This window comes from Rhinatrema bivittatum, chromosome 7 (assembly GCF_901001135.1).
Source record: "Rhinatrema bivittatum chromosome 7, aRhiBiv1.1, whole genome shotgun sequence".
Lineage (NCBI taxonomy): Eukaryota > Metazoa > Chordata > Amphibia > Gymnophiona > Rhinatrematidae > Rhinatrema > Rhinatrema bivittatum.
In genome coordinates this window covers 165,527,110-165,552,266 of record NC_042621.1, presented here as the reverse complement: position 1 = coordinate 165,552,266, position 25,157 = coordinate 165,527,110, and the positions used below count along the sequence as shown (strand labels likewise).

Below are 25,157 nucleotides of genomic sequence, written 5' to 3'. Positions count from 1 at the left end.
CTGTACTCTAATTTCTTTATTAATAGGACTCAGGATTTGAAGACTAAAAAGCATCATATTCCGGTAGTGGATCGCACACCCTTGGAACCACCGCCAGTAGTTGTTGTGGTTGTAGGTCCTCCCAAAGTTGGAAAAAGCACTCTGATAAAGTGTTTGATTCGAAACTTCACAAAGCAAAAACTGACAGAGATCCGAGGTCCAGTGACCATTGTTTCAGGTGAGGGCACAGTAGGCAACCCATGAGATATAATCTTTGTCCTGCAGCTGGTTGTATTTCTAGTGTCTGATTTCCTTCGTAACTTTGCTGCTTCTAGTCACCTTATTCCTTACAAAAACATGTAGTCTGTATCACTGGTTACTTCTAGATAGCTTTAGGATTTGAGTGTTTTGCTAACTGCAGGATTGGGGAGAGCAGGAGGAGCAGCTATGGCCGTGCAGAGTTTGGAAAGTAAAGTTAGGTGGATAGAGAAGAAGTAATTTGGATGGGAGAGGATTTGGGCAAGAAACTGAAGAAAAAAGGAAGAGGCTAGAGGGAGAGGAAGAAGAAGTGATTGGAGGAAGGGTAGAATAGCCAAAAAGAATAAATCCTTTTTTTTTTTTTTTTTTTTTTAAATAAAAGCAAAGTCCCATCTTCGCTTCACTCCCACCCCATCCCTTCCACAAAAAAATACAAGCTCAAAGAGTAAAATAAGGAAAAAAACAGAGAGCAAACCAAAAGGATAACATTTTTTTTTTATACCACCAGACGAGACAAGTGGATTTTTGCTCCCCTCCCAGCAAATAAAGTCAGAGAACAATAGGTTTGCTGATGTTGTGCTGACAGCAACCTGCCATTATTTTCTTTCTCTAGAACTGTGCTACAATTCATTAGTACTCTTCCAGCCCAATTTCTATTGTTACGTGATCAGACTTTTTGACAGTCAGGACACAACCCACTCCTTTTCGCTTGGATTGTTTGGAATTTCATCCTCCAGTGCCACTCTGCAGTATCCATGTTAAAAGCGGATGGTGTTGTCTGTTTCTTAGAAAATCTAGCAAGTAAGCTGATACATCTGAGGCTCTCTGGTTCCTTCAGAGGATAAGTGTCGCTTTTATATATACTATGGGGGTCACAGCTATAAAACATTTAAAAATTAAGTGGCTTTTACAACTAAAGTGTTCTAACCCCATGATTAAACACATTGAGTGAGCATTCCTGTTACACTTGGCAACAACTGAAATGTTGCATCTCTATAAGTGAACAGTTTATAAAAAGCTTTCCCAGCTTATGCCCTGCTCATCTATGAGGGGCTACACTTAAAAATTTAACAAAATGTTGGCACTCAGGTGGTTGTGTGGTTTCTCTTTTTGCTATGTTTTAGCTGGTAGCATGACTCAATATAATGCTATTTTATTTCATTTGGACTTCCTGTTTAAGAGGAAGGTTGCAGAGACGAGAGAGGATGTCCATTTTGTGGCCATGGTAAACAGTTTCCATTTTGGGACTTCCAGCAGGATTAGCCGCATTAGTCTATAGTAGCAAAATCATGACAGAGACTCATGTGGTACCCTTATGGTTGAACATTTATTGGGGTAGAAGGTTCTGAGGAATGGAGACCATCTTTTGCATCTGACAAGGGGACTCTTGTCCCAATAAATATTAATTTGTAAAAGAACCTCAACAGCCCCCGTGCTGGTTTGAAACTATTGTATTAACTTGGGTAATAGCCTTGTGTTTTGTGCATTGGAATTTTGTATTTAAAATAAGAAAATCAAAGTAAAGTCTTGGGGACTAGGTTTAGTGATTTGTACCAAAACTCCCATATTGTTCATCACTTTGCAATAAAAAGTTGAACATAAGAATCTGTGCAAATGGTGTATATAATATTGCTTGCACAGTGTTGGAATCATGCAGGATTTAGTGAGACATTTGTGCAACTAATATTCCTTGTGCTAAAACATGCTCAAGTAGCACTATGGGGCTGTTAGGTAATCCTTAAATCTGGTCCTTAGAGCTCAGACATACAGTAGTGTTAGCTAGTAGCTTGGTATTTGTAGTGTTCCTTTAAGAGGACAGGCAAAGGGACTTGGATAAGCCACCTGGACAGATGCTAGTTCCCTGTTTTAAATCAGACTCAGGTCCATAGAAATCAAATGTAATTACCATCTGAAAGCTGCCTGTGTGATATGAGTTGAGACTTTCTGTCTAGTAGACTGGCTTCCATATTACTAAAACCACCTTTTACAGTTGTCACTAATTGGCACTCTTGATCATTTCAGCAGAGGGATCAAGGCACTTACTTACAGGTGATCCCTCCAGAGCAGGATTGAGGCACATTGGTAGAGCAATGTGGGGAAGCTTGCACTGCTTCACGATGTACCTACTCTGAGGATAAATGTGGAGCATCTGTTCCAGTGCTGTCAGTTTGACAATTTTGAAGACACTAATAGTTGCTAAAAATGAAAAAAAAGGGGTTAAGAATTGTCATATGGAGTAATAAAATAGAAACTGATCAAGCCTGCAGTCTACAGATTGGTGAATATGGAATTCCCGGGTCATTCTCTTCACAGGAGCCATATGCCATTGCCCTTTAAACTGCCTGTCTGGGCAACTCCTGGTCCCATTGTCTTTTTCTTTTTGGGTTGCAGAGAACATTTGGAGGAAAAGAGATACTCTTGGTGGTTTGGAACTATTATAGCAACTTGGGTGACTGTCCAATATTTGTGCATTTGAATTTTGCATTATTTAAAATAAAGCCATATGTTCCTGTTCATACCCTGGATCAATCCAGATGAGTGGGTTTATGCATCCCTACCAGCAGATGGAGGCAGAGAACAAAACTTTGAGGCACTGCTATTTAACCAAGAGTGCCACCTGCAGTCCCTCAGTATTTCTCTGTCTCTAGCAGATGGTAGAGGTGCAAACCTGTAGTCTGGAGATAGGGGAAAAAAAAAGTTAGGAAGAAGATTCGACTCCCTGAGATGTTAGGTTCCTTTGTGGGCCATCCCTCAGGAGAAGCAGGGTGAGCGAGGGGTTGGTAACCCTTGGCTTGACTTGGCCCTTCTTGGCAAGGGGGGTTTATAGCCAGGGGTACTGGTTTCCTCACCCCTCTGGGCCCTCCACTCCCTCGGTCTCTTCAGTTTGTGGCCTCCAGAAGTAGGGAAGTTCTTCTGTTCCCTTCCCTCTTTTCTTTCCTGGCAGTTCAGGTATGTCTCTTTTTTTTTTTTTTTTTTTTTTTTTTTTTTTTAAAAAAGTCAAGAGCAAGGGAGGAGGAGAAGCAGGGCTAAGGTAGTAGTCAGTGCTGTGTGTTTTTCTGCTGGGAGGCAGGCAGGAGAGAGCGGGCTGAAGTGCCTTTGCTTGTTGGGGCCGGGTGCTGAGTATTTCAGCACCGGGATAGTGTCGGTAGCTGCTATTTTTAGGCCCGACCATGTGTGCATGCCAGCTCCTGTGCAGCATGACAGAATTTGTTGCGGCTGCGGTTTCAGGTGGGTTTGCTGCGATTGGGCCTTGTTTTGCCATGATTGTGCCTCTGGACTGGGACCTCGGCGGGACCCTTGGGAGGCAGTGAAAATGCACAGGCGGCTGGGCCAGCTCTGGGGACTCTGGGGGGGGGGGGGTGTCAGAGGAGCTGGTGGCCATTTTGGCAGCATATGCTGAAGTGCAGGCTGCCATTTCTGAGCCCCGGGACTCCCTTCCCATGCTTTTTCCTGTGGGAAAGGACTCTGCTGGGGGCAGGGGAAGGGGAGGGGCTCGAGAGGTAGTGGATCAGGACTCTTTCTCCTCTGACCCAGAAGCGTTTTCCATGGGTTTTGTTCTTCTCCTTCTTGAGGCATATTTAGCCAGAAAGGAGTTAGGGGCAAAGACATTTACCTAAGAAGCCCCGGACGGCCAAGAAGGCTAGAGGGCTGGTGGAGTCAGGAGGGATCCTGTGCATGTTGGGAGTCAGCCGAGCCCTGGAATAGGAGATTTTGTCGGAGAGTACAGATGATCCTGATCAGCTGCAAGGGGGTCCAGTGGATGCTTTGGGGGATCCAACGCAGGATCCCAATGCAGTTCCAGTTTCGGAAGGTGATTACCTGTTGCAGAGGGAGAAACTGGGTCCATTGATACTTCAGGTACTGGAGGAACTCGGAATTAAAGCCGTACAAGAGGATTTGGATAAGGAAGGGGTGAACTCGCTCCTGGAGAGATTGTGGAGACCCCCTATAGCTTTCCCATTGCTGAAGCAGGTGACAAAGTTGGTGGAGTGGGAATCTCCTGAAGTGGGCCTGAAGGTAGCGAGGGCTAGGGGGAAGCTATACCTCTTGCTGGAGCAGACCTTGGAAGCATGGAGAATTCCCAAGGTGGATGCAGCGGTGACTGGTTATGAAAAAGAGGACCATCCCGGTAGCGGGAGTGGCAGTCCTAAAGGATGTCCAGGACAGGAAGCTGGAGATTCTGCTCAAGCAGCTGTTTGAAGTTTCAGCTTTGACTCTTCTGGCAGTGGTATGAAGAAGTCTGATGCAGAGAGCCTGCTTGTCCTGGGTGCAGAAGGCACATAACAGGCATTCAGGAGCGGCAACTGACGTAGCGCAGGTGGCCCGCTTAGGCCACACCCAGCTTTATGTGGCTGATGTTCTGTATGAAATGGTCCAAATTGCCGCTAGAAGTATGTCTGCGGTGGCAGCGCAAAGGCTCCTGTGGCTGCAGAATTGGTCAGCAGAAGTATGGTCTAAAGTCCAGCTGTCAAACCTCCCCTTCAGGGGGAAGTTTCTCTTTGGAGAGGACTTGGAGCAGCTCGTGAAGCAGTTGGGCGAGTCAAAGATAAATACATTGCCTGAGGATAGGAAGGGCCCTAAGAAGTCCTTTCCGCCGCAAGCCCATTTTCGAGAGGCTAGGAGATTTCATGCGGGCAAGATCCTGCTCCGGCAGCACAGAAGCAGAGTTCTGGCAGGTAGCAGCCCTTTCAGAGTCAGTACAGGTTCCCGAGGGATGGTGGTTCCCAAGGAGGGAGAGGAAACAAGATTGGACAATGAAGGTGTGTTGGTCTGCTCCTCCCTGGAGGCGATCGTAGGGAGACTGTCTATTTTACGAGGAGTGGACCAGAATCATGTCAGGTGGGTCCTGGAGTTGATAAGAGATGGCTATGCCTTAGAATTTTCTTGTCAGCTCAGGAACACCTTTGTAGTCTTCTGCTGCAAGCAAGAGGCAGTGCGGGACATGCTACATTAGTTGCAACTTCTGCACGCCATTGTTCCAGTGCCACCTCAGAAGAGGGGGCAGGTCAGGTATTTTGTGTACTTCGTGGTGCAAAGAAAGAGGGGACCTTTTTGCCCATTCTCGATTTGCAGAAGGTAAATGCTGCCCTCCGGTTGCCTTGTTTTCAGATGGAGACGTTGAGCACAGTGATAGCGGCGGTGCGCAAAGGGGAATTTCTAGTGTTGTTGGACTTATCAGAAACCTATCTTCATACCTCCATTCGGACCGAACACCAGAAGTTTCTGAGGTTCGTGGTTCTGAGAGAACATTTCCAGTTTCGAGCTCTTCCCTTTGGGTTAGTGACGACGCTGCGCACGTTCACGAAGGTGATGGTGGTAGTAGCGACGGCACTCAGGAAGGAAGGTATCCTGGTACACCCATACCTGGACGATTTGCCGATACAGGCGAAGTCGGAGGTGGAGTGTGGTCGCTCAGTCTAGTGGGTAACATAGCTTCTGGAGTCATTAGGCTGGGTTACAAACGTCGCAAAGAGTCATCTGAGGCCGACCCGGTCTTTGGAGTATCTGGGAGCATGCTTCGAAACCCAGTTTGGGAAGGTGTTTCTGATGACAGAGAGAGTCCTCAAATTGCAGAGTCAGGTTCTTTGGCTTGTGCACCTGTCGGTTCCCAGGGTCTAGAATTACCTGCAGGTCCTGGGTTCCATGGCGTCTACACTGGAATTAGTGTTGTGGGCCTTTGCTTACATGTGTCCTCTGCTGGGGGCCCTGTTACCCCACTGGAATCCTCTGTTAGAAGAATTTCAGCCTCCTTTACCGTTGCTAGAGGATGCCAGGTCCAGTCTTTCATGGTGGCTGTCTTGGCGCAGTCTGGTGAAACGAATGGATCTGTAGATGTTTGACTGTGTGCTAGTGACTATGGATGCCAGCCTTTTTGGCTGGGGGCAATTTGTCAAGGGAAATCAGCCCAGGGTCAGTGGTCGCCAGAGGAGGCGATGGTCTATCAATCTGCTGGAAATCAGGGCAATGCGCAAGTCCTTACTGGTGTTTCTTCTGCTCGTTTGGGACAAGTTGGTGCGAGTATTCTCGGACAATGCGACAATAGTTGCATACATCAATCGTCAGGGCGGTATGAAGAGTTGTCTAGTGGCACTGGAGGTGTAAGAACTGTTCGTGTGGGTGGAGAAACATGAGGTGAGAATAGTGCTTCTCATGTGGCTGGAGTGGGCAATGTGCAGGTGGACTTCCTCAGCAGACAGTGTCTAGACCCAGGGGAGTGGGAGTTGTCAGTGGAAGCCTTTGCCTTGCTGTAGGCAAAGTGGGGCAGACCAGTGGTAGACCTCATGGCAACTCTGGCAAATGCAAAAGCGGATTGGTTTTTTCAGTCGCAGAAGGTCTGTTCGGAGGGCATCGACAATCTCATGCCACTGTGGCCGACACACCTGTTGCTGTACATGTTTCCACCATGGCCTCTCGTAGGTCGAGTGCTATGGCGCATCAAGCTTCATCTGGGCAGGGTGATTCTGGTGGCACTTGAGTGGCCGTGATTTGCGGACCACTTGCGTCTGGCGGTAGACGGTTCCATTCATTTGGCTCATCTCTCAGGGTTGCTACGGCAGGGACCCGTATTTTCAGACCAGGAGGATCACTTCTTTCTAGCGTCTTGGCTTTTGAGGGTCGGTGTCTCTGTTTGAAATGCTGTCCTGAGCCTGTAGGCGAGGAGACCTTCTGCTTCAATGGTTTATGTCCAGGTGTGGAGAGTTTTCAAATCTTGGTGTTCGTAGAACAGAGTGCAGCCTTTAAAGGTGGACATCCTGCAGATCCTGGCCTTTTTTGCAGAGTGGTTTGGCTAAGGGGTTGGCCTATAATTCCCTTCGGGTCCAGGACGCAGCCTTGGGTTCCCTTCAAGGTAGGATTCATGGTAGACCACTGGCATCTCATCCAGATGTAGTTCGTTTCCTAAAAGGGGCAAAACATTTGCAGCCTCTGGTGTGGAAGATCTGTCTACCATGGAATCTGAATTTTGTTCTTCGGATACTGTATGGCCCTTCTTTCGAACCAATGTGGAGGGTGTCGTCGAAGGCTCTAACCTTGAATGTTGTGAGCGGCATTGCGGAAGGGATAGAAGGTAAAATTTGTCTATTTGCGGATGATACTAAGATATGCAACAGTGTGGACAGAGTGGAGACGGGATTTAAGGAAGCTGGAAGAGTGCTCGAAGATATGGCAGCTGGGATTCAATGCCAAGTAATGCAGAGTCATTCATATGGGGTGTGGTAATCCGAAAGAACTATATGCGTTTGGGGGTGAAGGGCTGATGTGCACAGAGCAGGAGGGCTGATAGTGTCTAATGACCTTAAGTCAACGAAGCAGTGTGACACGGCAATAGCCAAAGCCAGAAGAATGCTTGGCTGCATAGAGAGAGGAATATCTAGTAAGAAAAGGGAAGTGATAATCCCCTTGTACAGGTCCTTGGTGAAGCCTCACCTGGAGTATTGTGTTCAGTTCTGGAGACCGTATCTGAAAGGAAATAGAGACAGGATGGATGTGGCCCAGAGAAGGGCGACCAAAATGGTGGATGGTCTCCATCGAATGACTTATGAGGAGAGGTTGAAGAACCTGAATATGTATATCCTGGAAGAGAGGAGGAGCAGGGGTGATATGATACAGACCTTCAGATACTTAAAAGGTTTTAATGATCCATGGTCGTCAACAAACCTTTTTTCCATTGGAAACAATTTAGTAGAACTAGGGGTCACGATTTGAAACTCCAGGGAAGAAGGCTTAGAACCAACGTCAGGAAATATTTCTTCACTGAGAGGGTGATGCCTAGAATGCCCTTCTGGAGGAAGTGGTGAAGACTAAAACTGAAGGATTTCAAAGGGGCATGGGATAAACCTGTGGATCCCTAAAAGGTTAGAGGATGGGAATAAATAAAAAAGCTTAACCGGCATGAAGCCGCAGTTACTACGCTTAAGAGAAACATGGGGGTAACCTGCACGGAGCAGCAGTGACTGCCTTGGGAAGCTTGCTGGGCAGACTAGATGGACCATTTGTCTTTTTCTGCTGTCATTACTATGTTACTATGAAGAATGTGTCCGTGGTTGCCATTTGTTCAGCTAGGCGAATTTGAGCTGCAAGCATTGTTGTGTAGGGACCCTTTCCTGTCCTTTTTGAAGGATGGGGTTTCTTTACGTATGGCACCTTCCTTTTTGCCGAAGGTGGTGTCCTCTTTTCAAATTAATCAGGTGGTCAAGCTTCTGGCTTCTCCAAATTTGTCAGCTGAAATTCCGATGGCTAAGGAGCTTCACTTATTTGGACGTGCTTCGAATTCTTTTGTGGTATCTCAAGGTGATGAATGCCTTTCAGAGACCTGATCATCTGTTTGTCCTGTTCAGTGGAGCAAAGAAGGGAAATTAGGCTTCCAAGGGCCCTAGTGCTCGATTTGGTTAAAAGAGACTGTAGCTTCGGCTTACCTCTGTAAGGGCCGGTTGGTGCTTTAGGGGTTGAGAGTGCATTCCACTAGGGCGCAGGCGACCTCATTGGCGGAGTGTCAACTATTTTCTCTGCAGGAGATTTGTCATGCGGTGACATGGTCTTTTCTTCACACTTTTATCAAACATTATGCTTACAAGTGCGGGCCTTAGAAGAGGTGACATTTGGGGAGAGTGTTTTGCGTGTGGGTCTTTTGAGTTCCCGCCCAGAATAGAGAGGCTTGGGTATATCCTACTCGCCTGGACTGATCCGGGGTACGAACAGGAAGGGAAAATTGGTTCTTACCTGTAAATCTTTGTTCCTGAAATACCCCGGATCAGTCCAGAGACCTGTCCCCATATTTCAAAAGACTTTCTCGTTTCTGGTAATGGCAGAGCTGGCATCTGATATACTCAGAGTAATGAGCAGTGTACATAGTTTGGTATATGGTTTATGTTAAATCAAGGGGGTCTAGTTTGCAGGGGGCTCCAACTTTCTCTATTCGCCCAAGGTTTATTTGGATTTGTTGAGATAGGCATCTTGGCTTGGGTACAGGTCAATATGGAGGGACTGCCGATGGTACTCTCTGTTATGTAGCAGTGCCTAAAATGTTTTGTTCCCTGCCTCCATCTGCTGGTAGAGATGGATAAACCCACTCGTCTGGACTAATCCGTGGTACTTCAGGAATGAAAATGAGCAGGTAAGAACCAATTTTCCTTTTTTTTGCAGCGTGAGACTGAGATGAGCATGGGAGGTACACAGTTACACAACATGAGGTTTGCGTTTGATCATTGAGGTTCTATTTAGAAAGTTTCCAGCAGTGATTGGAGGACAGGCATCTGATCTTGCAGACACAGCACTGTATTGGAGGAGCATGATGTGCTCACAGGAGATTTTGAACAAATGAATCCTTTTGGCTTACATGTGCAGATTCGTGAATGCATTTCCACCCAGGGTGTGAGCCCCTTGTTTATTATGAGTTCATCCTGAGAGAATAGGAAGGCTGCCTGTCCAAGGCTATCTCTGGAACAAGCAAAGGCTTCTTGATGAATTATGTAAGCTACACAGGCCAAGCGTTTAAGTTAATGAAAAGTGATGGGAGTAACCTGTCTGGTTTAGGTAGTTTTGTGTTTTCTCTATTCTAAAATGGTTCTTTCTTGTAGGCAAAAAGCGCAGATTAACAATCATCGAGTGTGGATGTGACATTAACACAATGATTGATTTGGCGAAAGTAGCTGACTTGGTAAGTAAATTGCAAGAAGTTGGAGATTTAAGAGATTTGGACCTAGTGTCCTGAATTATCAGCAAAAGGTATTCATAGTGCTTTTGAAAATTTGATTGGTTGCGTTTGGGTATGGTTGTGTGTGTGTGATGGGGCTTCTCCATCTTTCTCTTTTGCTTTGCTGTCTTACAGGCCGATACAGTATAGTGCGCTCCAGTGGAGCGCACTGTTAACCGGCAGTTGGACGCACGTTTTCGACGCGCTAGCTTTACCCCTTATTCAGTAAGGGGTAATAGTGCGTTGAAAATGCGCATCCAACCCCCCCAAGACTAATAGCGCCCGCAACATGCAAATGCATGTTGATGGCCCTGTTAGTCATTCCCGTGCGATACAGTAAGTAAAATGTGCAGCCAAGCCGCACATTTTACTTTCAGAAATTAGCGCCTACCCAAAGATAGGTGTTAATTTTTGCCGGCACCTGGAAAGTGCACAGAAAAGCAGTAAAAACTGCTTTTCTGTGCACCCTCTGAATTAATATCATGGCGATATTAAGTCGGAGGTCCCAAAAGTTAAAAAAAAAAAAAAAAAAAAAAAAAAAAAGTTAAAAAAAATGTTTTAATGGGCTCGCGGGTTGAAAACCGGAAGCTCAATTTTGCTGGCGTCCGGTTTCTGAAACTGTGGCTGTCAGCGGGTTTGAGAACCGATGCCTGCAAAATTGAGCGTCGGCTGTCAAACTCGCTGACAGCCGCTGCTCCTGTCCAAAAAGAGGCGCTAGGGACGCGCTAGTGTCCCTAGCGCCTCTCTTTATCGTGGGCCCTAATTTAAATAAATTAACTTACTGAATCGCGCGCACGCGCGCTCTCCCTCAATTTTTACTGTATCGGCCCATTAATTGGGAAAACCCGTATTGGCTGTCTTATGATAAGGCTAAGCCATTGTTATATGGATGTTTTTGTTTACTTGATTGTTGTCACCAAGTGCCTTTATATTTTCCTCTGACTCAGTAAAGATGAAGTTATAAGGTTGCATTTCATTATTTTGTTTATAATGCCATGTTCTGTAGGATTCTTTCTAAATCATAATTTTGCCATAGAGAAGGTGGCAGAAATAGATTACTTTAGGAAGAGGCAAGTAAAGTAATTTTCTGTAACAGTCCATTACTTACAGTGATACAATTTCGGTACTTTTAGAAATGTAAGCAGAATAATCTTTTATGGGTGTTGGTACCTGAAAATGGAATAAGTGATCAGAATAATCGGTAATGAATTACTTTAACAAGTTTGCCTGTAGATGTAGAAATGAACTGGCATCCATTCCCGTCTTTAATATAAAAATAATCCCTGGTCATTTTCAGCTATATGTAAAAAAGGTTGCTCAGTTGCACCACCCACTGAATTTTAATGGAAAATTTCAGTTCTTGTTCATACCCAGATCAGTCCAGACAGGTGGGTTTATGCATCCCTACCAGTAGAAGGAGGCAGAGAACAAAACTTTGAGGCACTGCTACATATCTGAGAGTGCCACCTGCAGTCCTCAGTATTTCTATCTTCAGCAAATGGTAGAGGTGCAAACCTGCAGTCTGACAAAAAAGAAAAAGAATTTGGAGTTAGGAAGTTGGACTGAGGCTCCCTGAGGTGTTAGGTACTTTTCTGGACCATCCCTCACATGGAGCTGGGCGATCGGGGGGTTGGAAACCTCTGCCTGCTGTAGCCCTCTTTTTCCGGAGGCCTTGATAGCAAGGGGACTGGCTCCCTCGCTGCCTCTGAGGTGGTCTCCTGCAAACCGCCGTCTTCTGGTCAAAGGGAAGTAATCCTGTTCTTGTTCATTCTGGATTAAGTTTAAAAAAAAAAAAAAAAAAAGTAGTTTAGAAATCTGAAGCTTAAGTCTCGGCAGCTTGGCGACCAGGGCATTTTCGATGGCGGGAACTGTATGCTTCGGCTGGAGGGAGAGAAATAGCCCACCCTTGGTTTTCTCCCATCGGGGGAACTGGCTGTGCAGAGAAGGTGTGCCATATGCTGCTTTGGCCAATGCAGTTGCGTGACTTAGCATCTCGGTCACGTGTGTGGCCTGCTTTGTCACTGAAATTTTGCCTTTAGGGGCCGGGTGGAAAATGGTGCTGAAACCATGTATGGCAATGTGCAAGGTGCGCGGGCTCTGGTCCGGAAGGCTCAGTGCTAGCTCCTTCTGTATTGGCTGCATGTCGGGGGAAGAAGGTTCTTCCACGGGAGCAACATTGCTTGTCTCGCAGTAAGGGGGACTCTGCAGAGGTTTCTAAGTTTGAACACAATAGTTGCAGTCCCGCTGGTTGAGCAGCAACTGGGGAGGTACACCATTTATTTCATGGTCCCCAAAAAGGAAGGCACCTTCTGTCCCATTTTAGATGTGCAAAAGGTTAATGTAGTCTTACGTGTTCTGCGTTTTCATATAGAGACGTTGCAAACAGTGATAGCAGGGCAGAGTTCCTGACGTCATTGGACCTGACGAGGCTTACCTCCATATTCCTATTCAAAGGGACCATCAGAAGTTGCTCGGTTCATGGTGCTAGGGCAGCAATTTCAGTTCCGGGCTCTCCCCTTTGGCTTGGCCCCGGCACCCTGAACCTTCACGAAAGTGATGGTCATGGTGACGGCAGGCTTGAGGTGAGAGGGGATTTTAGTCCAATCATATCTAGGCGAATGGCTCATTCGGGTGAAGACGGAGGAAGAGTGCAATCAGTCTATTCAGTAAGTTATGGACACTTTCAGTTAGCTGGGTTGGGTGATAAATGTGGCAGTCACCTAGTTTTGACCCAGTCGGTGGAGTATCTGGGAGCATGCTTCGATACCCAAAAAGGCAAGGTATTTCTGACTGCAGACAAATTGTTTGAAGTTAGAGGTGCAGGTGACGTGCGTGTTGCGTATGTTGGTGCCAAAGGTCTGTGATTATTTGCAGGTCCTGGGTTCCACAGCCTCCATGTTGGATTTGGTCCTGTGGGCCTTTACTCACATGCGACCTTTGCATTAGGCGCTCTTGCGAGGTGGAATCTATTGTTGGAGGAGAATCACCTGTCTTTACCTCTTCTAGGAGAATCCAGGTCCAGTCTCTTGTGGCAGCTTTCTCAACACAACCTGGAAAACGGAGTGGATCTGGAGACCACAGATGCCAGCCTCAATGGTTGGGGGGGGGGGGGGGGGGGGGGAGGGCGTTATGCCTAGGGCATCTGCCCAAGGTCTTTGGTCAATAGTGGAGAGGTCCTGGTCTATCAGTCGTCTGAAGACCAGGGCGATCTGCAGGGCCCTGGAGGCTTTTCTGCTCTGGATCAAAAGTCTGATGGTTTGCATTTTCTCAGACAGTGTGACAGCAGTGGTGTACATTTAATCATCAAGGAGGGACAAAGAGTCACATTGTGGCTGTGGAGGCTCAACAGCTGTTTGTTTGGAGCGTCACTTCAAGGGAATAGCGGCATCTTGGTAGCGGGAATGGACAACATGCAAGTGGATTTCCTCAACAGGCAATAGCTACATTCAGGGGAATGGGAGTTGCCCCCGAAGGCCAGGGATCACATTTCTGCCAGGTGGGGTATTCCTCAGCTGGATCTAATGGCAATGCGTGCCAATGCAAAGGCACCAAGACTTTTCAGTCGCAGCAGGGAAGTTGACTCAGAAGGGCTGGATGCTGTAATGTGTCCGTGGCCAGGAGTCCTACTGTACGTGTTTCCTCCTTGGCCACTCATCAGTCGAATGTTGCGGCGCTTAGAGACACATCCAGGAAGGTGGTGCTGATGGTGCCGGAGTAGCAGTGTCAGCCACGGTTTGCGGATCTGGTGTACCTCGCAATAGATGGATCTCTCAGGTTAGCTCACCTGCCAGGTTTGCTGCGACAGGGATCCATATTTTCGGATTGGGAGGATCGTTTTCGTATCATGGCTTGGCTTTTGAGAGTCACCAGTTGTGCCTGAAAGGATATTTGGAACCAGTAATTTCCACATTGCTCTAGGCTAGAAGACCTTCTACTTCTATGGTGTACTTCAGAGTCTGAAAGGTGTTTGAGACTTGGTGTCTGCTACAACAGCTGGATATCCTTACTGTGGGCATTCCTCACATCTTGGCCTTTCTGCAGCAGGGGGTGTCTAAGGGACTAGCCTATAGCTCGCTCCATGTCCAAGTTTCAGCCTTGGGATGCCTTAGGGGCAAGTTGCAGGGGAGGTCTTTGGCCTCTCATCCTGATGTGGTTCAATTCCTGAAGGGGGTTAAGCATTTGCGTCCTCTGGTTCAGAAGTTATGCTTGGATTGGAACCTCGACTTAGTGTTATGGGTATTCTGTGGGATACACTTTGAGCCCTTAAGGGGAGTGTCTTTGAAGGATCTGACATTGAAGGCAGTTTTTCTGGTGGCCATATGTTCAGCCAGACAGATTTCAGAGCTTCAGGCTCTGTCTTTCAGGGATCCTTTTTTGCATATTTCTAATGACAGGGTGATGTTGCAAACTGTCCCCTCCTTCTTATCAAAGGTGGTTTCCTTCTTCCTTATGAATCAGACAGTAGAGCTTCTGGAGTTGTCTAGGCAGTCCCCGCAATATAGGGATCTTCATCTTTTGGATGTGCGTCCAAACTCTCTTATGTTATTTGAAGGTCACTAACTGTTTTCTGCAGTTGGATCACTTTCTTGAGGTATTCGGTGGAGTGAAGAAAGGAAATAAAGCTTCTAAAGCCACGATGTCTCGTTGGCTGAAGGAGACCATTTGCTTGACTTATATTTGTAAGGGTCATGAAATTCCAGTAGGCCTGAGAGTGCATTCTACAAGAGCGCAGGCGGAGTGTCAGCTGGTGTCTCCTCAGTAGATATGTAGGGCTGCTGCGTGGTCCTCGCTTCATACTTTCACCAAGCATTACCAATTTGGATGTTCGGGCACAGGAAGATGCAGCTTTTGATGAAAAGTGTTCTATGCATGGGTCTTTCAGGTTCCTGCCCAGTCTAGGGCTGCTTGGGTACATCCCACTTGTCTGGATTGATCTGGGTATGAACAGGAAAGGAAAACTGTTTTTTACCTGTTAATTTTTGTTCCTGTAATGCCAGAGACCAGGTCCCTTTGCTGCCGAAAGACTGAATTTCCTGGTGGTTTTGTACACCTTATATCAGAAATTTTGCAAACTGTACATATGGTGAGAATTTTGAGTTAAGTAGTTATCAGAACATTCTTCTTTCTGGAAGTATGAGAGGCTCCAGTTCAGGGGGTTCCAACCCTGTGTTTCCTGTTCGCCCTGAAAAGGGGAATGGTATCAACACTTTGGCTTGGGTACAGTCAATACTGAAGGACTGCGGGTGGCACTCTTATATGTAGCAGTACTTCAAAGATTTTTTCATCTGCCACCATCTGCTGGTAGGGATGCAAAACCCACTTGTCTGAACTGATCTGTGGTATTACAGGAACGAAAATTGTCCTGTGTGGTGTTAATCAGTTTTCAGATGTTGGCAACTCTATCATAAACTCTTTTGCCATCAATATTAAAAACCTGTTTCCCTGTACGTACTTGGATCAGTCCAGACTCCTGGGGTTTGCTCCCCCTCTAGCAGATGGAGACAGAGAAGTTTTCAAAACAAAATTCCACATTATATAGGATGGTGCCACCTACAGTCCGGCAGTATTTCTCTGTCTTCAGCAGATGGTAGAGGTGCAAGGCCTACAGTTTGTGCTGATTGCTCATTGGAGTTAGCTAGAGTAGTGAGTTCTAGAGAGTTTTCAGTCTGTAAAACTTTTTTTTTTTTTTTTTTTTAATCAAAGTAAAAAAAGGAGCAGTTTCTGTCCTGAGCCTCCCAGGGAGTTTGTAAGGTCCTGAGTTGGCCATCCCCTTCTGGTTGTTGAGGCAGCTGCATTACAGGGTCGAGGGCCCTCTTGTTCCAAGCTAGTAGCTCTGGGTGTGACACCCGGGAGCCCGGTTCACTCCACCCTGCTGGATCAAGACCGTGGACCACTGTCGGGCAAGTCTTTTTTTTAAAAAAAAAAAGTTTTGATTTTTTCATTTTCTGTCAGTGTCACCGGCGCTGCAGCTCTCTTCCCTCCCTGACTCGGCGCTTGGGCGGACCGCGATTATTTTTCTATTTTTTACAGAATTGAATTTTAGCTTTCTCACAGGACAAGCAGGATGGTAGTCCTCACATATGGGTGACATCATCAGGATGGAGCCCAATCACGGAACACTTTTGTCAAAGTTTTTAGAACTTTAACTGGCACTTACTGGGCATGCCCGGCATAGCACCAACCCTGCAGCCAGCAGGGGTCCCCCTTCAGTCTTCTTTTTTTCAGAGCTGCAGTAGCCACGCAGGTTAAGGAGCTCTTCAGAGATTCCTGACAGGAATTTTTCCTCACAGAACTTCAACAAAATTTTCAAAAAAAGTTTACCCCACAGGGGTCCCCTTATCGATAACTTTGCTCCGCGGTCGAACAGTAAGTTTTTACCTGCTTGTGGTTGATTCCTGTCGAGTTTTTCCCTCGCGGCCTACCAGCCATCGACCACACTGCGGCTAAAGTTTGTCGAGTCCATGGCGTCAGGTTTCCGTCGGTGCCCTGACTGCACTCGAATGATGTCCTTACTTGCACCAAATGTGCCCAAATGACACCAAAGGGTCGCAAGACTAGGCTGGAGAAGATGGGACTTCTCTTTCGGCCAAACCCCCGACTCCATCGATAGCTTCGACGTCATCTGAACCAGTACCGTCTACTTTGCACCAGCACTGGGAAACCGCTGCTGCCCGACTGGCTTCAACGACTCCGTGGGTGTCGACCCCCCCTCTGTTCCTCCTCAGGAGAAAGACTGAGGAGAACATTGAGAAAAACATCGACACCGCCATCGAAAAGCTCAGGCCACCGATACAGGCAAGCCCTCGGCATCAACGTCATCTGAGCTACCGACAAAGAAATCCCGAACAGAAAAGGCCCTATCCTCTTCTGTCTCTGGGTCACCGAGGCGTTCCCCACCTGGACAGGTGCCGGGATCCGCGATTCCACCTTCACCAGTGGACCCTCCGGCTACGCCGGTGCTGCCTCTTACTCCGGAACTGGATATCCATGCCCCAGGTTTCCGTGATGAATTGTATCAGATGATCCAAGAGGCCATCGATAAAGCACTCCAGGGGTTCAAACCTCCATCAATGCTGGTGTTCCTGCTCCAGCCACCGATCCGATATACATGGCACTTGCACCGCTATTGGCAAGAATGGATAAGTTAATCGGTGCCCTTCCACCGGTGCATCCGAAGGAACCGATGGCCCCGATTCCTTCCTCACTGATACCCTTGTCATCGGAAGAAGAATCACCGATCTCCATTCCACCCTCCGGAGTGCTACCACCGACACATCTATCTATGGCACCGATGCCATCGATGCCTAGGCCCGGACCTAACGGAATAGCACCGTTACTCCCTTCTGATGAACATATGGGAGCTGGTAATGAGCCATACAATCCCTGGACCAATGATTCGTCCCAGGATACAGATGATCTGCCTTCACAGCCCTCTCCTCTTGATGAAAGGAATCGTTCTCCTCCAGAGGACTTGTCCTTTATCAACTTTGTTAAAGAAATGTCTGAAACGGTTCCATTCCAGCTTCAGACCGAAGAGGTCTCTAGGCATCAGATGTTAGAACTTCTCCAATTTCTCGATGCTCCTAAGAAAATCATGTCTATCCCTATTCATGACATCCTCTTGGACCTTTTAAAGAGAAATTGGGAGCACCCTGGCTCTGTGGCACCTGTCAACCGTAAGGCAGATGCCACCTATCTAGTTCAGCCAGCCCCTGGCTTCCAGAGAGCTCAACTAGATAATCATTCAGTAGTTGTGGAGTCAGCCCAGAAGAGGGCACAACACTCCAAACCCCACTCTTCCATTCCCCCAGGAAAGGAACAGAAATTTCTGGATGCGTTTGGAAGGCGAGTATTTCATGGGTCAATGCTCCTCTCTCGCATTGCTTCCTATCAATTATACATACAATAGGGCCCTGTTTATGAAGATTCAGGAATTTGCTGAAGCCTTACCTCTGCAATTCCAGGACCAACTTCATACCCTAGCACAAAAGGGTCTAGATGCTGGCAAACATGAAGTATGGTTGGCATATGACATCTTCGACACCGCCTCCAGAGTTTCGGCAGCAGGAATTAGTGCGAGAAGATGGGCCTGGCTAAAGTCTTCAGACCTCAGACCAGAAGTACAGGACGGGTTAGCTGACTTGCCCTGTTCTGGGGATAATCTTTTCGGAGAAAAGATTCAAGAAGCAGTGGCACAGTTCAAAAACCACCAGGAGAGACTGCGCCAGCTCTCCTTACTACCTTCTGATCTCTCGTACTCTTCCAAAAGATCTTTTAGGAGAGACTCCAAGAGACAATTCTACTGGCAAAGGAGATTGTATCCCTTGGCATCAAGGGCTCGAGCTTCTAAGCCTTACCAAAAAGGCCAATCCAAGCAACCTCGAGTACAGAAGTCACAGCCAGCCCCCCAGCCAGGTCCAGCATCTGGCTTTTGACTCCTTCCTAGAGAGCAGTACCCAGCCTCCGCTTCCGACCATTCCCGTCGGAGGCCGGTTGTGCCACTTCTCCAAACCATGGCATACAATCACTACAGATCAGTGGGTACTCGCTGTAATAACCCAAGGTTACCACCTCAACTTTCTCTCTGTTCCACCGGATTCCCCACCTTGGCTGACGTGGGGAACATCCGACCACTCATCACTCCTGGAGCACGTCTACCCCTATCTCGACGATTGGTTGATTAGGGCTCCTTCTCAGCAAGCTGCACTGACGTCTCTATGACTCATGTGCCATACCCTGATCTCCCTAGGGTTTCTCATAAACTATCCAAAATCCAAGCTAGTTCTCTCTCAAACCCTATTGTTCATAGGGGCCGACTTGGACACTCTAAAAGCGAAAGCCTTCCTACCTCAGGATCGAGCTTTCACTCTCGCTTCTGTGGTCCATCGACTGCAGTCTCGACAACACACAACTGCACATCATTTTCTGGTCTTACTGGGTCATATGGCCTCCTCGATGCATGTCACTCCCATGGCCCGCCTGGCCATGAGAGTAATGCAGTGGACTCTAAAATCGCAGAGGATTCAGTCTTCTCAGCCAGTGTCCACCATTGTCCACATCACCAACCAGCTTCGCTTATCGCTGGCTTGGTGGATAAACCAATCCAATCTGCTTCAAGGACTTCCATTTCAGGCTGCAGACCCTCAAATAACCTTGACAACAGATGCCTCCAACCTCGGCTGGGGTGCACATGTTGGCAAACCTACAAACTCAGGGCATTTGGTCTCCAGAGGAAGTCAAACACCAAATCAATTTCCTGGAGCTTTGTGCAATCAGATATGCTCTCAGGACTTTTCAGGATCACCTTTCCAACTAGGTCATCCTGATTCAAACTGACAACCAGGTGGCCATGTGGTACATCAATAAGCAAGGGGGAATGGGCTCCTACCTACTGAGTCAGGAAGCTGCACAGATAAGGACGGAAGCCCTTTCCCACTCGATGTACCTCAGGGCCACCTACTTGCCGGGAGTGGACAATGTGTTGGCAGACAAGCTGAGTCACACTTTTCAACCGCACGAGTGGTCCCTCAACCCCACTATAGCGGACTCAATATTCCAACATTGGGGTTGCCCTCACATAGACCTCCTTGCGTCAATTCACAACCGCAAATAGGGAACTTCTGCTCTCTCACTCGCAGCCAACACCTTCAGCCAAGAGATGCTTTCTCCCTCTCATGGGCCAGCGGTCTCCTTTGTGTACCCTCCACTTCCACTCATTTCAAAGACTCTCGTAAAGTTGCAAAGGGACAAGGGACTAATGATTCTCATAGCCCCTCATTGGCCACGCTAGGTCTGGTTTCCAATTCTCCACGACCTATCAGTACACCGGCACATTCCTCTGGGGAAGGACCCACTTCTGATCACTAAGAATAACGGCTGCCTTCATCACCCCAACCTCTAACCTGACTGCCTGCATGTTGAAAGGTTAATCGTTCAACCTCTTAACCTTTCAGAGCTGGTTTCCCGTGTCCTAGTAGCTTCACGAAAGCCTTCCACAAGGCAGTCTTATTGTTACAAATGGAACAGATTTGCGGTATGTTGTACTTCCATGTCCATCGATTCCTTCACTTGTTCCACACCAAAGTTTTTAAACTATTTCTGGCACCTGTCAGGTCTCCAAAATTCTTCTATCAGGGTACATGTCAGTGCAGTAGCCGCCTTCCATAAAGGTGTCGGGGATGTACCTATTTCAGTACAACCCCTCGTAACACGCTTTTTGAAGGGCTTGCTCCACCTTAAACCTCCACTGCGTCCTCCGGCCCCTTCCTGGGACCTCAACCTGTGATCTCCGCCATCTCACCTGGAAGGTGATTTTTCTTTTGGTGATCATTTCTGCTCGCAGTTAGTGTGTTACAGGCCTTAGTCACCTACCCGCCTTACACTAAACTTCTGCATGATAGGGTAGTACTCCGCACTCACCCTAAGTTTTTGCCTAAGGTAGTATCGGAGTTTCATATCAATCAATCCATTATACTACCCACCTTCTTTCCCAGGCCCCACACAAACCCAGGAGAACGGGCCCTGCATACCCTTGACTGTAAACATGCTCTAGCATTTTATCTAGACCGTACAGCTGCCCAGAGGAAATGCACTCAATTGTTTGTTTCCTTCGATCCCATCAAATTGGGCACACCTGTGGGTAAGCGGACTGTATTTCCTTTTGTTATCAACAGGCAGGCATTCTGCTTCAAGACCGCGTTAAAGCACACTCTGTCAGGGCCATGGCAACATCAGTAGAGCACCTTCGCTCGGTGCCGCATGCTGACATCTGTAAGGCTGCTACCTGGAGCTCTCTCCACACCTTTGCAGCCCATTATTGTTTAGACAAGGCTGGCAGACAAGATTCCATCTTCAGCCAGTCTGTGCTACACATCTTATTTGCGAACTGAGGTACCAACATCCTTCCGCCAACCCGGTAGGGTTCAGGTTGCCCTCTCCCAAATTCCATCCCAGTTCTTGTGCCTGTTGCACGTCTTTGGGTACATTTGGTGCATTGCTCGGGCATCCTCAGCTCAGTACTCACCCATATGTGAGGACTACCATCCTTCTTGTCCAGTGAGAAAGCAGAGTTGCTTTCCTGTAACAGGTGTTCTCACAGGACAGCACAATGTTAGTCCTCACGAAACCCGCCCGCCACCCTGCGGAGTTGGGAGTTTACGTTTTCTTATTTTATTTTTCACATGTATTTTTTACTATAAGACGAGACTGAAGGGGGATCCCTGCTGGCTGCAGGGTTGGTGCTGTGCTGGGCATGCCCAATAGATATCAGTCAAAGTTCTAGAAACTTTGACAAAAATGTTCTGTGATTGGGCTCCATCCTGATAATGTCACCCATATGTGAGGACTAACATCCTGCTGTCCTGTGAGAACACCTGATACAGGTAAGCAACTCTGCTTTCTCAGGCCCGATGCCGCGCTAGTCTGCGTGCCGCGCATGTGGCTCGGCCTGCGCACGTCTATCTCGGGAGGGGCTGTGCTCTGCGTGTCTTCCCGGGGGGGGGGGGGGGGGAAGGGATCCTCCGGGGCTGCGAAAATGGTTAAAGGCAGGGCTGCCCAAGCTCCTTCAGTGTTAGCTGCACTGAGATCAGCTGAGGCAGATCCGTTCCCGCTGGGCGTGTGAATAGAGGCCATTTTGGAGTCTTTTAGATCAGCGACTCATGCAGGTATGGGGGAGGGGATTCTCCCGCCTCCTTTCTCTCCCCACCCAGGTTTTCCTAGAGGGAGCTAACCTTTACAGCCTCTCTCACCTGCAACGGAGGATAGCCCCAAGGGGGCTTCTGACTCTTCCTCCTCTTTCTCATTCTCCTCGGAGTTTAATTTATTTCTCCATAAGGCTTTTAAAGCCAGGAGGGAAAGAAAGCTGCAGACTGGGGGTAAAACTTCCTCTAGTGGTCTTAAGTCTCTTTCTCGAAAGCAGTCTAAGTCTAAGGGAGTCTCTGGGTCCTCCAAAGCTAAGCACCCTTTGCGTACAGGGGCTCATCAGACCGATACAGACCCAGGGGACCAGGACCTCCGATGGGGGTGGATACACAGACCCTGATCAATATCCACAGGATCCAGCACGTGGCTCTCACATTGGGGAAGGAGATGACCCTAAGGTGGTCCGTCTGTTTAGGAGGGAGGAGTTGGCTCCGCTTATCCCTGCCATACTCGGAGAGCTAGGCATAGATGGGCCACCAGAGGAGTCCAAGCTAGGGGCAATGGACCCAGTGTTGTTGGGTCTGAGGGGCCCGGCTACTTCCTTTTTTTTCATTTTTCTGCCATGGACTTGCTATATAGAGAATGGGATACCCTGGATCTGGGATTGAAAGTTAGTAAGGCTATGGATAAGCTATATCCTCTTCTGGAGGAAGCAATTGACATACTGCGAGTGCCCAAGGTGGACACAGCGGTGTCCGCAGTCACCAAAAAGACCACAATCCCGGTTATGGGTGCTACAGCCCTGAAGGACCTGCAGGATAGAACGTTGGAGCTGCAGCTCAAGAAAATCTTTGAAGTCTCGACACTGGGAATTCGGGCAGCTATGTGCAGCAATTTTGCCTTGCGAGCGGGCCTTCCCTGGTTCAGCAGTTACAGGCTAATGCTGGTCTTTCCGATGCAGAAGCACAGCAAGCAGGGCGTCTGGAAGCTTCGATCGCTTATAATGCGGATGCACTTTATGATCTGCTGCGGACTTTGGCCAGATCCATGGTGTCGGCAGACTCAGCTCATCATCGTCTCCTGTGGTTAAGAAACTGGTCGGCGGATATGTCCTCCAAGGTTCAGCTGGGGTCGTTGCCTTTCAAGGGTAAATTGCTTTTTGGCAAGGACCTCGAGGATATGATTCAATCCCTGGGGAAGAACAAGGTTCACTGGCTGCCAGAGGATAGGCCCAAGTCGAGGGGCTCTTTTTCTTCCCGGTCTCAATTCAGAGGGAATCGTAGATTTCGTCAGTCCAGAGCTCCAGCTTCTTCCTTTCGGCAAGCATCCGGTTGCCAACATCCTGGTCTCAGCCCTTTCATGGCCGACGGTTTGGCAGAACCAGGGCTACTCAGTCTGCTTCTGGGGCCAAGTCTTCCCAATGAAGGGACGCTGACCCATTCCTCTGTTCCAGCTGTCGGGGGCAGATTGTCCTTGTTTTACGAGGAATGGGTCAAGATGGCGGGCCAGTGGGTCCTTACTGTGATAAGGCTATGCTTTAGATTTTGCACACCGCCTTCCAGAGCGGTTTCTCGTCTCCCCATGCAGTTACAAAGAGAAACGACAGGCAGTACAAGATAACTTGCAACGCCTTCTGCAACTCGGCGCCATCACCCCGGTTCCACAGGCGGAGCAGCGAAAAGGGTGTTATTCCATTTACTTCGTAGTCCCCAAAAAAGAGGGGTCCTTCTGACCCATTCTGGATTTGAAGCGTGTAAACCGCTGCCTCAGGGTGCCATGTTTCACATGGAGACGTTACGGTCATTCATTTCCTCGGTAAGAAAAGGAGAGTTTCTGGCGTCACTGGACCTAATGGAAGTGTATCTTCACATAGGCATTCGGGCCGACCATCAGAAGTTTCTGAGGTTCTCTGTGATGGGTCACCATTTTCAGTTTCGAGCTTTGCCCTTCGGTCTTGCCACCGTGCCCAGAACGTTTACCAAGGTAATGGTTGTGGTGGCGGTTCATCTGCACAGAGAGGGGTTCCTGGTGCATCCATAACTGGACGACTGGCTAATTCGGGCAAAGTCTGAGTCACTCGGCCAGTTGGCAATTCGCAAAGTGCTTCAACAACTGCAGTCACTGGGTTGGGTGATCAACTTAGTCAAGAGCCGACAGGTGCCCACCCAGTCTTTGGAGTTTTTGGGAACTATTCAACACTCAACAGGGGAGAGTGTTCCTTACTTCGGACCGAATTGTCAAGCTACAAGGACAATTGCGAGACTTATTGGTCAACAGTCTCCCCAGAGTGCGGGATTATTTGCGGGTTCTCGGTTCCATGACTTCCACCCTGGAGCTGGTGCCCTGGGCCTTTGCTCAATTGCGTCCTTTACAGTCAGCGTTGCTTTTGTGTTGGAATCCAGTCTCCGAACAGTTTAATTTACCTCTCCCTCTTACAGATATGGCGCGCTCCAGTCTTGATTGGTGACTTATCTCGGACAACTTAACCCGAGGAGTTCCCCTGGAGGTACCCGAATGGACAGTGGGGACCTCGGACGCCAGCCTCTCCGGTTGGGGAGCGGTTTGCCTGAGAGAGTCTGTGCAGGGACAATGGTCCCAGGAAGAATCTCAGTGGTCGATCAATCATCTGGAAACCAGGGCAGTGTGGTTAGCATTGCAAGTGTTCCGCCCTCTCCTCCAGGGGAAGTCAGTCAGAATTCTTTCCGACAATGCGACCAAGGTGGCTTATATCAATCGCCAAGGGGGAACCAAGAGCCAGCCAGTGGCCACAGAAGCCTGGCAGCTGATCAGCTGGATGGAGAAGCATTTAGTAAGTATTGCAGCATCTCACATAGCAGGAGTTGACAATGTTCTGGCGGACTTTCTCAGTCGGCACCGCCTCAATCCCGGGGAATGGGAGCTCGCAGACGAAGCTTTCCAGCTCATATGCGACACGTGGAGCATACCCTGCATGGATCTCATGGCAAAGTTTCAGAATGCCAAGGCTCCGCGCTGCTTCTGTCGTCGCAGAGAAACAGGAGCAGAAGGGGTAGATGCCCTGGTGCTGCCCTGGCCGACCGACGTGTTGCTGTCCATCTTCCCTCCTTGGCCGCTGATAGGCAAAGTACTCAGGAGAGTGGAGATACATCCAGCAGAAGTCATCCTTGTAGCTCCAGAGTGGCCGAGACGGCTTTAGTTTGTGGAGCTGGTCAGTCTGGCAGTGGCAGGTCCCCTGTGGTTGCCACTGCTCCCGGACCTTCTCCATCAAGGGCCCGTGTGTTTGGAAGAGGTCGATTGCTTTTGTCTAGCTGCATGGCTTTTGAGAGGCGCCGCCTGAGGAGCAAAGGGTATTCGAATGCTATGGTGACAACACTTCTCCGGTCATGCAAGACATCCACCAACCTCGTGTATGGTCCAAAACGAGGAAATATGGCATCTAAAGCTACAATTTCGTGCTGGTTGAAAGAGGCTATAGGCTCGGCATATTTGCTGCGTGGTAAGCCTGTACCGTTTGGTCTTCGGGCTCATTCTATCCGTTCGCAGGCGGCTTCTTGGGCAGAGTGTCAAATGGTCTCACCGCAGGAGATCTTCAGGGTGGCGACTTGGAAGT

The 25,157-nt window shown here is 48.3% G+C and overlaps 1 protein-coding gene across 7 annotated transcripts in view; it reads left to right on the top strand.

Moving 5' to 3' along the window:
* Window positions 1-25,157, top strand: part of BMS1 (BMS1 ribosome biogenesis factor) — a 158,391-nt gene that overhangs the window by 7,733 nt on the left and 125,501 nt on the right. For all 7 annotated transcript variants that reach the window (XM_029609482.1, XM_029609483.1, XM_029609480.1 and 4 more), the window contains 2 exons: window positions 27-217; window positions 9,813-9,892. In XM_029609482.1, the coding sequence (XP_029465342.1) occupies window positions 27-217; window positions 9,813-9,892 (271 nt within the window). The remainder of the gene's footprint in view (window positions 1-26; window positions 218-9,812; window positions 9,893-25,157) is intronic.